Genomic DNA, 13,498 nt, shown 5'->3' with positions numbered 1-13,498 from the left:
ATTGGATTAGTCATTAATGTGTCGAAGACAAAGTACATGATGGCAAAGGGCTCCAGGGAGGAATCACCGCGCCCGCCACCCCGAATTCATATCGACGGTGATGAAATCGAGGCGGTTGAAGAATTCGTGTACTTGGGCTCACTGGTGACCGACGACAACGACACCAGCAGAGAAATTCAGAGGCGCATTGTGGCAGGAAATCGTGCTTACTTTGGACTCCGCAGAACTCTACGATCGAACAAAGTTCGCCGTAACACGAAGTTAACCATCTACAAAACGCTGATTAGACCGGTCGTCCTCTATGGGCACGAAACATGGACCCTACGTGCAGAGGACCAACGCGCCCTTGGAGTTTTCGAACGGAAGGTGTTGCGTACCATCTACGGCGGAGTGCAGATGGAAGACGGGACTTGGAGAAGGCGAATGAACCACGAGCTGCATCAGCTGCTAAGAGAACCAACCATCGTCCATACCGCGAAAATCGGGAGGCTACGGTGGGCGGGTCACGTCATCAGGATGTCGGATAGCAACCCGACTAAAATGGTTCTCGAGAGTCATCCGACCGGTACAAGAAGACGTGGAGCGCAGCGAGCTAGGTGGGTCGACCAAGTGGAGGACGATCTGCGGACCCTACGCAGAGTGCGGAACTGGAGACAAACAGCCATGGACCGAGTGGAATGGAGGCGGCTACTATGTACAGCAGAGGCCACCCCGGCCTTAGCCTGACCGGTAAGGTAAGTAAGCAAGGCAATATCATTTTCACGCAGCTCTATCCCATGGATGCATCACTATGCTATTGGTGCGATCGAGTTAGAATGTGTTAGTGAAATTTGCTACCTCGGAGTAACCATCGATTCCAAACTGCGTTTCAATAAGCATATATCCACCATAACCGCCAAAGATTGGTCAGCATTAGGCTTTATTCGGCGTTACACGGCCGACTTCACTGATGTATTGTGTATAAAGTTCAAAACCGAATTAGCGACATTTTTTTTTTCTTTTACTTCCGCTGCTTTTGCCTTGCGTTATACACTATGTCGGAAGTGGGGCGCTGTATAGAATATCAGGTGTACGCAAGGCAAAAGCAGCGCAAGTAAAAGAAAAAATGTCGCTAATTCGGTTTTGTACTGGAAACATTGAATACATGCCCTGAAGACTCTCTTTTGTGCCCTGGTAAGAAGCATTCAGGAATATGCTGCTCCCGTCTGGTCGCCCTATCACTTAACACAGAATCTACGGTTGGAACGCGTGCAAAAGTGTTTTGTGCGATTTGTCCTGAGACACCTTCCTTGGAGAGACCCAGAGAATTTTCCATCTTCGATACGCGCTAAAATTGTTAAAATCTGTCCAGGGGAAGTGCATTGAAAGTGAGTGATCTTGTTTGAACACGGACATACATACACACATACATACAGGCATCACCGCAATTCGTCAAACTGAGTTGATTGGTGAATGTGACTTGACCCTCTATCATTAATTCATTTTTGAGTGAACATACGAGAAAGGCAAAACAAAAGCTAATCGTGACGAAAATTAAAATACGACATTTTTAAAACGAACAGTCAAATTGAAGTTTGTTTCCAACACCCTAGGCTTGCATATGGAAGGTGAGCTGCTTAGCTTTCTAGCATTGTGAGATTTTGAGACACCCTACCCTACATCCATCGCAAAGCGACATAAATTGCACGTCCAAGCTGTAAATTTCATCACCATGATCTAAGCCAGATGTGCAGCCGCGTGGGAAAGATAAATAGATGGAAACATTTCCGAGAATTTATTCAAGAGATTACACACTACACATAGCCTGTCTTGTTTCAGAATCACAAACAAGCAAACAGCATGGATTGAATTCCACAGGGAACCAATATTACGGGTCTTAGAGTGTCGTGATGTTCATCGGAAAATGTTGGACCCGAGGCTTTATATTTCGCCTTTAGAATGGCCCATTACAATTTGGAGTAGTTCAAGGACAACATTTTTTAAAACTTATATTTTTCACAAAATTACAGTTTTTAAATTTATTGGTTGATTATTTTTGAACCAACTCACGTCATGATTTTTGTATTCAGGAAAAACTATGCAAAAACAGCCTATCTATGTTTAAGTTTGGTATAGAATGGCTGTAACAATAATGTATTCATTGAATATGAATCCTTGTGTAGTTTTACAAAAAGAAATACATTAGCGAAGCTACAATTACTATAACATTTTCCAAAACTATTTAAAAATAAGTTGATCATTTGATATCATTTGTACTCTTTTTATAATTCATGGTCGCTTCATTTGTACCAAAGGTTTCTCCAGCCTGCAGTTAAATTTAATATCATTGAAGTTCGCATTTACCGAGTACTCATCCGAAACATATATCTAGAGAGTTCTCATTTTTCGAATCATTTTTCCACATTAAGCACTCTCGGGTGCCATCGTTTGTCGTTACGAATAAAAGTACCCTCCAGTACCCCGTACATTTGAAGTATTTCCCGTACATAATGGAAACCGAGTTGGTACGCATCTCAGGTTGATTCAGGCCTCCAGACAAGCAAAGCATATCGCCTTCAAAGGCAAAATTCCCGGGAAAATGCTTCTTATGCCGCCGCCATCCACCGAGTGAAACCCAACAACCCATCAACGTCGTCGTCGTCATCATTTGGATGAATGTGTTATTGTTTTAATGTACATCCGGGCATCATCGTTCGTTCGTTCTAGACCCAATGTGTAGAGTAGATACGTATTTCCAAGTGACGACGCCAAGCCTGGGTCGGGGTGGAACCGCAGCTCGGAAAACTTTCGCTCGCTTTTCCACACCGAATTAAAAATAATGTAGCGGAAGCGGTACGCTTCCACTTGGTCGGATTCGTCGGATTTTGCCATCAATTAATGTTACCTTTCTCCTTGGGAACATGCCTTTGCTTTCCTCCAGCAACAGCCACCACGATATTAATGCGGTTCTTTCTTCCCATCTTTTTCTCGTTGCAGTGAAAAATGGAGCAATTTGAACAACTTTTAACGTGTTGCGTGTGTCTGGATAGATACCGCAATCCGAAGCTTTTACCATGTCAGCACTCGTTCTGCATGGAGCCGTGCATGGACGGCCTCATCGACTACGTGAAGCGACAGGTAAGTGAATGGGGGTGGGTATTCAAATGGAAGATAGGGAACGGGTGAAAATAACAATTTTTATTGTGAAAAAGCAACAGATTCGCAGAAATTCAGGAAAGAAACGTATGATAAAATGAAACAGAGCTGAAGCTGCACGACAGAAACCGAATTTAATCAGAAACGCGGAAAAAAGAACTGCAAAAGGCTGAAAATAGCATATAAAAAAGGCCTTTTTTTTCTATTATTAAATAAAATTGAAAACAAAAATAACATGATTTGAAAGTATAATTTAAACAAGACCAAATAAGGACTACACCAGAACAGAAACAGGAAATTTAAGAACAAATACGAGATGCACAGGCCAGAAATAGAACTAAAACGTAATTAAACCAGATCTATAACAAGACTTGTGCAAGTCTCCAACCAAAGTGAAACAAACTGAAACAGCGCTGGAGCATGACCAAAACAGAATCAGAACAGAAACGGGAACGGAAGAAAACTGAATCAAAGCTGCTATGCTACTGGAATAAAATAAAAGCAGATTCAGAAATTTGAAATGACATAAAAAATCATATGGTTATGTTCATTTTCACTGCCACTGCGTGAAATGTTAAGAAATGTTTATCGACGACATCATACGTCAATACGGACGGAAATTTGCGAAACTTAAAGATAAACATTTTTTTCTTCGACATTTTGTGACGTTACACAGGATTGGAATAGCACTGAAAAGGGCTGAAACAGGGTAGAACAGAACCATTAGGAGATGGAACAGGGCTTTTGGCACCCCCTAGAATTTATCCTTGACGGTGACCTAGAAGTTAAAACTTCACACAATAATTCCAATATTTATGAATAGCACATATGAACAAAACTTAAGCACACCTGGAACCAGTTGTTCATTTTGGCGTTTTGGATATTGGTAGGAACAATCAACAGACTTATCCATGCATTGCTCCAGAAATAACTCTATCCATTTACACCGTGTCCAATAAGTTCTCATACAAATTCAAATTGAGTTCATTTCACATCTGTAACTAGGATTTTCAAAGTGAATGTATTTATTGAAAGGCCAACTAACACTCACCAAATGCAGCATATGTTTTGGAATTAACTGTCCTTTATCCTTCTCTGCTGATCGCTTATGTCTCGTAAGTCCGTTTCAGCCGGCACGCACGTCAATTCTTAGGTATTTCGTTATATTTTAACGAGTAATGGTTTAAAGTTGAAATGAATTAGGTTCCTGTACTCACCATTGCTAGTAGTAACTATGACCAGAAGAAAACAAATACGAGACTCTGTATTGGTGGAGTACGAAGCCATTTTATTTTGTACAAAATAAAACGTGAATTAAACAAAAATATCCATTTACCTGTTTTAATGAGATTTGTTGTGTTAAGGAGGCATGACTGTATCTTATCTTGTTGATTCACACCACTTTCATTTCTAAAACATGCTTGCATCCCTATTATGGAAAATTTTGTCCAAAATTTACGTTTTATGATGTTTATCTTTAATATAACGGTCATTTTCAAGGAAATCGGCCCAAGTTGAGCTTACTAGCAAATTTCTTACAATAACTTCACTTAAATTGTATTGTTTTAGCCTTAGTTTATCCATTTGGTACAATACTTGAGATAAAAACCCAAAATTTAATCTTATGGGCACTATTTATCTACCGTAGAATGAAAAACTTTTCGATCATTTTACTTGCGTGCCGAAGCAAACAGATTTCAGAAAATGGAGGTGTACTCCTAGGCTTATAAAAACAAATAGAAAATAATGTTATTTCTAACTGTATGCTTTATTTAATCAGTATTATGTGGCCCTTCAATACATACATTCATTTTGAAAATATGAATCACAGATGTGAAACATAATTATATTTTCTAAATTTGTAATTTGTATGAGAACTTATTGGACACGGTGTATACAGTGTTTTCTCTAGGCTTCCTTTATGGATTCCTCCCGATATTTCTTCAATAAACTTCCCTTAGCTTTCTCTAGGCAGTCCTGATGGGGTTGTACATACTAGAAATTTCTGCAGAGATTGATCCAGTAATTTCTCCTAGGATTTCTTTGAAAATTCTCACTTTGATACTTCTCGGAATTCTCCTAGGGATTCCTCCAAAAATTTCTATTGGGATTCCTTCATGAATTCCTGGTGGGATTATTCAAGACAATCTTCCTGGGATCCTTCCAGAAGTTCTTCCGGTGATTCTTCCAGGAATTCCTATGAAGTTTTTATTCAGAGATTCTTCCAGAAATTCCTCATGGAATTCCTCCAAGAGCTTATATTGGCCTTCCTCCGGAAATTGGCTTTTTAGGGGTGTTGATATAATTCCATGTTCTGAATCTACACGCCAAACTGAGCTGAAATCCCGATTTTCATGAATTTTGTAGCCCGGGGACCTATTCAAAAATTCAATTGAAGTTTGTATGGAGGCGATTTGTAGAATAACCCGTCGTTCCATTTTGTACTGAGCGGAGCTGTCAAGCTGTTGCCCAGCTGTCAAATTGTGATATAAAAAATCTCTTTGAAATTGATCAAATGTGTCAAAATGAAGTTTTAAAAATCGGAAAAAAATCATAGTGGCTCAGAAAAAGGTGCTCTTTCGTAATAATTTAAAACATCAGATTAATCCACCTAGTGGTGATAGTGCCTTTCTCATCGAATATGTACTCACGATCTTTCCTTCGACGTTAGCCAAGATGTTCGAAATACTGGGAACACTTTATATAGAAAAGCAAAATTGTTAACAAAGCCACCATTGATTTGTGAAACTTATTGATGGCACATATTCCGATGTTATGTTCAACGACAAAACAGTAGATGTATGAGAAATTAGATCGCTAATGGCGCTGTACTCAATAAATTAATTAGTTTTATTTCATACCTCAGATGCATTTATCCATTATTTTTAAATACACATGTTGTTGTGAATGTTTTGTTTTGGCTATAAAAATTGGTTTGACACTTATAGGACCGGTACTGACGCTGTAAGCTCGCGGCAAACTAGATGTTGGTCACACGAACTCTCGCGACATTGACATTCTGTGGCTAGTTATTCTACTTGTTTTGTCAGTAGAATAACTAGCCACAGACAAATATCAGACCTCTCAGTTGACTGGTTGACCACCTTAACCCTCTTGCGTCTTCGACCCAGACTGTACACTACGTCAGCGAACTGTTCCCAACGTGATGCATTAGGAAGGTTAACTTTTTTTTTTTTTGTCTGTATTAACCCTCTAATACCCAAATTTTTGATTTTGATCTAAATATCATTTTTCGTCATCTAAAATCGATTTAAACATGTTTTGGAAGATGATTCTTTTTAATTCTCGATTTCGTGAATTTCAGTTTTTGATTTTTCTAATTTTTGTTTTTGAACATCCCCACACTTTTATATTTTTCCTGGAAGCCAATTTGATTAACGGATTTTTTGAGATGAAAACATTTTGAGATTTTATGATTATTGTTGAAATATTATTATTTTAAATTTTTTTCACAGAAAATTTTATTTTCCGTGTAATTTTATAGAAAATAATTTTAGAGTGTATTCGATTCCCTTTAACTATTAAACAAGGATAGAATGATTTGGGAAAAATTTAAAATATGTTAATTGTAGCGATTGAATACAAAATAAACAATGACTTCTAAAAGGTGACTAAAACATCAATTTTTCAATGATTTTTAAAAAATGTAAATGCGCTTTAAAATACACCAAAAATCATTTTGAGAAATACAGAACAGTCCTAAATATCAGCCAAAAATATAAAAAAAATGATTTTCCACGAAACAAAAATTACAAAAATGCTCAAACTATACCCCGTCTAAAGGCGGGATTGGGTATTAGAGGGTTAACGAGATTTTTAACCCTAGGCTAGTTCATCTCGGGACCCACGTTTTACTTCCCTTCCGAAGGAAGAACCCACATTTTGTGAGTATGTCGGGAGTGGGATTCGATCCCAGGTCCTCGGCGTGATAGTCAAGTGTTCTAACCACCACACCAGGTCCGCTCCCACAGGTTAACTTTATTCACAACCACACATCACTTTACGATGAATTTGACATGCCGCATGCATCCGGAACCAGGTTTGGATCACTACCGGTAGTTTCTGATGTGATGAGGCTATTTTCTTGCTAACCGTTCGGCAAGTTATTGAAAATCTGCGATTTTATGTGTTGCTTTCATGATTTTGGTTCACTTCTATATTTAACCACTATCAGTGTAACACCCGCAACACTATTAACAATCTTATATGTGAAGTGAGACTATTTTCTTACTGACCGTTCATCAGACTATCATAAAGCGGCTATGGTTTGGTTCCCTTTTATATTTATTTTACCACTGCCGGGGGGGCGTGGGGGGGGGGTTGTGTAAATCGTTCAGTTCTGGAACACTACCGGTTCTCCCAAATATGGTCTGAGACTTTCTGCTGGCTAACTGTTCAGTAGGCTAAGGCTATTTTCTTGCTAGCCGTTCATCAGATTACCAAATAAATCATTTGATATGTTACATGTATTGGTTCTCTTTTACATTTGACCTTTTCCGGCGGGATACCCGGAATCGGTTCCATAACACACTGATATGGTCTGAATCTATTTTCTTGCCAACTGTTTATCATGTTATCTGAAAAGCCGTGATTTAAGGTGTCGCATGCATGGGTTTGGTTCCCCAGACAACCAGAACTCGCATAAAAATGCATAGATTTCATCATATTAATACTAACATACCTCACAATCACATAACTGTTAAAACCCTATGTGCAACCAAAGTGGGAAATACACGTTATTTTAATGTTTTATGCGATGAACGAAACATTATCGCATAATTACACCGGCTAACTCGCAAAATAACATTCGAAATCGCATTTTGCAATTTCATTTTATTATGACATCTCTACTTGCATTAGTATGTCAATTAACTCGTACAAATGCATTAGCAAATTTGTTTACGTATACATTCAAACTCATATTAGCGAGAACCTGTTATGCGTACATGATGCGATGTGAAATGTGATAACAAGAAAAAAATTGCTCTCTGATTGTGATTGTCGTGTGAATTTGTTGCGAAAGGGAAAATTTATTCGGTAGTGAACTATTTTTGAACATAAAATCTATCAGTGACCCTGGTGATTCAATTTATGACTCGGCCCTAGTAGAAAAAAATGCCGAACTTTACGTTCAGCTTCGAGTTGCTTGCCGAACTGACCCATATTCGGAAAACACAGGTAAGTCAATTTGATTTAGGAAAACATTGAGATGAATTAGAATGTCATCACAATTAATCAGCTTATTTCATAAGAATGATGTGGTGTTGAGTGTAAGTTTTCAATCCAAAAGTGTTAAGTTTTACACTGGAAGCGGCGTGAGTTGTCCTTTTTTGTTTTAATAAAAAGAAGTCGAATAATACGATTCATAACATCGCATTCGTCGTGTACGTTATGATAACCGTTCATCAAGTTATCGAAAATGCCGCAATTTGATGTGCTGCATGTATGGGTTTGATGCATTTTCATGTCATGTACCGGTCCGGAACACCTATATAGACATAACTCCGGAACGGCTGGACCGATCCGAACCATTTTCAATAGGAAACAATGGGACCAGATTCCGCGTCGAATAAGCCATCGACCGTTGAATTCGGTTGATATTTACTATCTAAAAGTTAGGTGACCTTTTTGTACACATACACACACATACATACATACTAGAGTGGGTCAACGTTGTATGGGAAAATTAAAATTTGATCACATCCACCCGGAACAAAGTTTTTTCGATGCCTTTTATCGCCCCAAACAGCTGTACAAAATTTGGGCGCAATCGGTTGCGTCCTCACATTCCGCATTGCGTTTGAAATTTGTATGGAGTTTTATATGGGAATACCTACATTTTTGCATTTTCCTAATGTTATGCTTAAATTTGTCTTTAACTATGTAACAAATTATGTTAAAGTATAGCCTAGGGGATGCTTATCAACTTTGCCGAAGAGAGTAAGGTGCTAGAGCGACTCTGAAAAAAGTTATTAATTTCCAAAGTTAGATATCTCCGCGCAACTACTGAAAACCATTTTTGCTGCCAACACTGCTGGTGCTTCAAATGATCACTTTATCCTTGCATTCCATTCTGACATTTCTGAACTTGATTTGTTCGGAAAAGTTGTTTAAAAACAACAGCTCATGGTCTCAGTCGTTTTTCTACGCATTGTTTCCCTTATTTGTTCTTATTATTCTTATTCTAATAATTTTAGGAACAATGGTCGTCTAGGCTGTCTTCTAGGGAATGATTGTGGTTCCGGATTTGCTTCAGGGGAGTAACGGACGAGCCTTCCAGCCACTACTGGTGACCATTTCACGAAGTTACCTGAATCTGGTTTGGGACGAATGAAACTCCATGGCATTACAAAGTATAATGTGAGAATTTTTGACTACATTAGTGCAGTTCTGATTATTCCACGAACCCCGAAAAACAAGTATAACTGGAAAACAAGTGTGACCTTTTTTAATCGAATGACCGTTTACGTTACGGTAGCAAAATCAAGTGGATTACGGATTCGATCGAACCAAACTTTCGAAAATTGATGCGCCCGTAAACAAGAATGAAGTGAAAATACCAGAATTCCTTGAACAATAATGCAATAGATGAAATCAGAGGTTGGCACCTCCACAACTAAAAATTTGTCAATATTCAAGTTCCTGATAATAAAATAATTTAGCTCATACAGCTGAAGCACAAGCAAAGTCATAAAACTCGATACATCGCAAGCCGGTCTTCAAAGAACTCTACTCTTCCCTATATTAGCTGAGGGAAAATGATTGTATTTTTTATTTTGCCATATTGCTAGTCAGTGTCCATTTAACGTGCCATTTAACTTACATGTTTGTGTGTCTGTGAACCATTTTTTACAACCATGAACGCAAACGATCGCAAAAAGTTAAATCGTTTAAAACTGTTGGAACCACTACATCATAGGTATAATAATTATGTAGTACAGCTGCAGCGGCAGGATTATCTCAATGTTCGGGGAGACTCTATACAATTACACATAATTTAAAATAATATAAAATAAACAATCAATAATCAAATTTCTGCAAGAAAAATGCTTGCATATTTTATACTTTCGAAAACGAAACATTACATCTATCTGCGATGGTAGCCAAATTGCGCATATGAAAACTCTCACAAATTACTGACTTCGAGGATAAGGGAAACCAGCTTTTAGATTTACTTCTGTGGTCGAAAGTATCAAAGCACTTTTTATTGCTCTTGGTTTGAAAAGTAAGAAAAATGTGATCACAAGCCGGGAAACAGAAATACTTGAAAACTGCTGTCTTCCTTGAGAAATTCTGGAACAACCTCGGAAGTAATCCGAGTGGTCATAATTTCCTAAATTTCTGAGATATTTCGCAAGCCAGGTTGAAAGGAATTGTTTATAAAGTGGTCACCGAGTCAGAAAGATGAATATTGATTGCTCCCCATACTCCTCTAAAACATTTCCGGTCCGGAAGTATTCCTCAAAAGCTGACCTAGAATTATAAGAATGTTATAAAAAATAATAAAGGTAAACGTAGAAAATCGACTGGAAAACATTTTTGAACCAAATCCAAATTGTTGTTTGTTGATGAAATGGGGGATTGGTTTCCATGAAATGTCAGAATGGAATGCAAGGATAGAGTGATCATTTGAAGCACCGGCAGTGTTGGCAGCAAAAATGATTTTCAGTAGTTGCGCGGAGATATCTAACTTTGGAAATTAATAACTTTTTTCAGAGTCGCTCTAGCACCTTACTCTCTTCGGCAAAGTTGATCAGCATCGCCTAGGCTATACTTTAACATCATTTGTTACATAGTTCAAGACAAATTTAAGCATAACATTAGGAAAATGCAAAAATGTAGGTATTCCCATATAAAACTCCATACAAATTTCAAACGCAATGCGGAATGTGGGGACGCAACCGATCGCGCCCAAATTTTGCACAGCTGTTTGGGACGTTGAAAGGCATCGAAAAAACTTTGTTCCGGAAAAATGACCATGTTGACCCGGTCTAATACATACATACATACATACACACAGACATCATCTCAACTCGTCGAGCTGAGTCGATTTGTATATGAAACTTGCCCCTCTGGGGGCTCTATCACAATTTCGTTTTTGGAGTGAACATATAGCCTTTTGGTACACCATGGTGTACGAGAAAGGCAAAAATCGATACATTTTTCATAATTCAAAAACCCAATTGTGGCTTGGATTCCTCAAGCAACGCCTGCTGCGTTTCTTCCAGCAATTTCTCTTGAAACTCCTTTTAAAATTCTCACTGTGGTACCTTCAGGAATTCTACTAGGAAAGTTCTTCCGGATTTTTTTCCAGAAAATCACCCTGGGATTTTTCTTCAAGGATTTATTCAGGACTTCCTCCTGAGATTCTTCCAGAAATTCCATAGGGGATTTCTCCAAGAACTTCTATTGATCTTCCTCTATGAATTCCAGTTGGAATTCTTCAAGCAATATCTATTAGGAGCCCTTTAGAAATACTTCTAGGGATTTCTCCTGGCATACTAACTTGCTGCAACACTTTCGGGAAGTCTTCCTGCGATTCCATCAGGAATTGCTCCAGTATTCTTCCACCGATTCTTTCAAGGTGAACTGTAGATATTTCTCCAGGTATTTGTTAGAGGAACTTCTCTTAGGATACCCCCGGCATTCTTGATTCTAGGATTTCTATAGAAGTAACTTCAATGATATCTCCCGGAATTCTTCTTCCAGAAATTCCTAGACTGGTACTTCAGAAATTATGCTACGGTTTCTCCTGGAGCTTTCCCATGGCTTCTTTGCTGGTATTTTTTTCAGGCAAGCTTCCTGGAATTCTTGCAGAAATTCTTTCGGTTGTTCAACCAGGGATTTCTCCAAGGATTCATCCAGGAATTCCTCCAGAGATTTTATCCAAAGATTCCTCCAGAAATTCCTCATAGAATTCCTGCAGAAACTCCTCCTGCGGTTCTTCCAGCAATTCCTCCAGAAATTCTTACTATGATACGTACAGAAATTCTTCTAGTGATTTCTATACGAATTTATCCTAGCATTATGGCTGGAATTCTTCTGGGAAATCGTCCTGAGATTCCTTCAGAAATTCCTTCTGCGATTCCACCAGGGCCTTCTCTATAGATTCTTCACAATATCTTTACCGGTTCTTGCAGGAGCTTCTCTAGATATTCCATGGATTATTTTCTTTGGATTCCCCCAGGCATTCCTCGTGGGGTTTCTCTAGAAATTCCTGTATATGTAGTTTCTTCCAGCAATTTCTCCTAGGATTTCTGCTGGGATTTCTACAATGATACATCCCAGAATCCCTCTAAGAATACCTCCTGATATTTTTCCTGTGATTTCTTCAGAAGCTCTCCGGTAATTCCTCCAGGAATTTTTATCGGCAAAAGGTTATTGCAACCATAACAAATTGCAAATGCTCCATAGAAAATCAAAAAGCGCTCCATAAAGAATGAACATATGTTCCATGAAAATGTGCAATGTTACCCATAAATAATTGAAAACGTTCCATACATTATAAAAAATGTACCGGTAAAACATCAAATTTTCTCATTAAAAGAGAAATTTTGCACCAATAAATAATACTGAAATGCTCCATAATAAAATACAAATGCTCCATGGAAAAATACAAATGCTCCATAAAAAATTAAAAGTGTACCCATAGAATCTTGCTCCATAGAAAAATTAAATTGCACCATAAAAAATTGAAATTGCACCATAGAAAAAAGACAAATGCTCCATAAGTATTATCAAACTGCACCACATAAAATACAATTTGCTCCATGAAAAAATGAAAATTCTCCATAACGTTAAACATTAGCACCACTAAAGCAGTGCAATGTAAAGCAATTCAGCCCAGTCGAATTAAATTATGAGAATATTCTATCTATGGAGGATTTTCAATTTTTCATGGAGCAATTCATATTTTCTATGGTGCAGTTCGATAATACTTATGGAGCATTTGTCTTTTTTCTATGATGCAATTTCAATTTTTTATGGTGCAATTTAATTTTTCTATGGAGCAATATTCAATTTTCTATGGGTACACTTTTAATTTTTTATGGAGCATTTGCATTTTTCCATGGAGCATTTGTATTTTATTATGGAGCATTTCAGTATTCAATATTTATTGGTGCAAAATTTCACTTTTAATGAATAAAAATTATGTTTTACCGGTTTTTATCCAAGACATTTTATCCAAGGGTTCTCTCATAAATTTCTCATGGTATTCATCCAGGAACTCCTTTTTACCTTTCTCCAGGAATTTCAGCTGAATTTCTCAAGCCATTTCTGCTGTGGTTCTTCCAGCAATTCCTCCTAGAACTCCTCCAGAAATTCTTACTTCCCGGAATTT

The 13,498-nt window shown here is 37.9% G+C and overlaps 1 protein-coding gene across 8 annotated transcripts in view; it reads left to right on the top strand.

Annotated features, from left to right (window-relative positions):
- Window positions 1-13,498, top strand: part of LOC115265479 (RING finger protein nhl-1) — a 261,579-nt gene that overhangs the window by 156,027 nt on the left and 92,054 nt on the right. For all 8 annotated transcript variants that reach the window (XM_029870772.2, XM_029870763.2, XM_029870767.2 and 5 more), the window contains one exon: window positions 2,977-3,117. In XM_029870772.2, coding sequence (XP_029726632.1) covers window positions 2,983-3,117 — 135 coding nt within the window. In that variant the 5' untranslated portion in view covers window positions 2,977-2,982. The remainder of the gene's footprint in view (window positions 1-2,976; window positions 3,118-13,498) is intronic.

The sequence above is a fragment of the Aedes albopictus genome, chromosome 2 (assembly GCF_035046485.1).
Source record: "Aedes albopictus strain Foshan chromosome 2, AalbF5, whole genome shotgun sequence".
NCBI classification, from domain to species: Eukaryota; Metazoa; Arthropoda; class Insecta; order Diptera; family Culicidae; genus Aedes; species Aedes albopictus.
The sequence above is the reverse complement of the archived record's forward strand: the minus strand, read 5'-3'. Positions and strand labels throughout refer to the sequence as shown.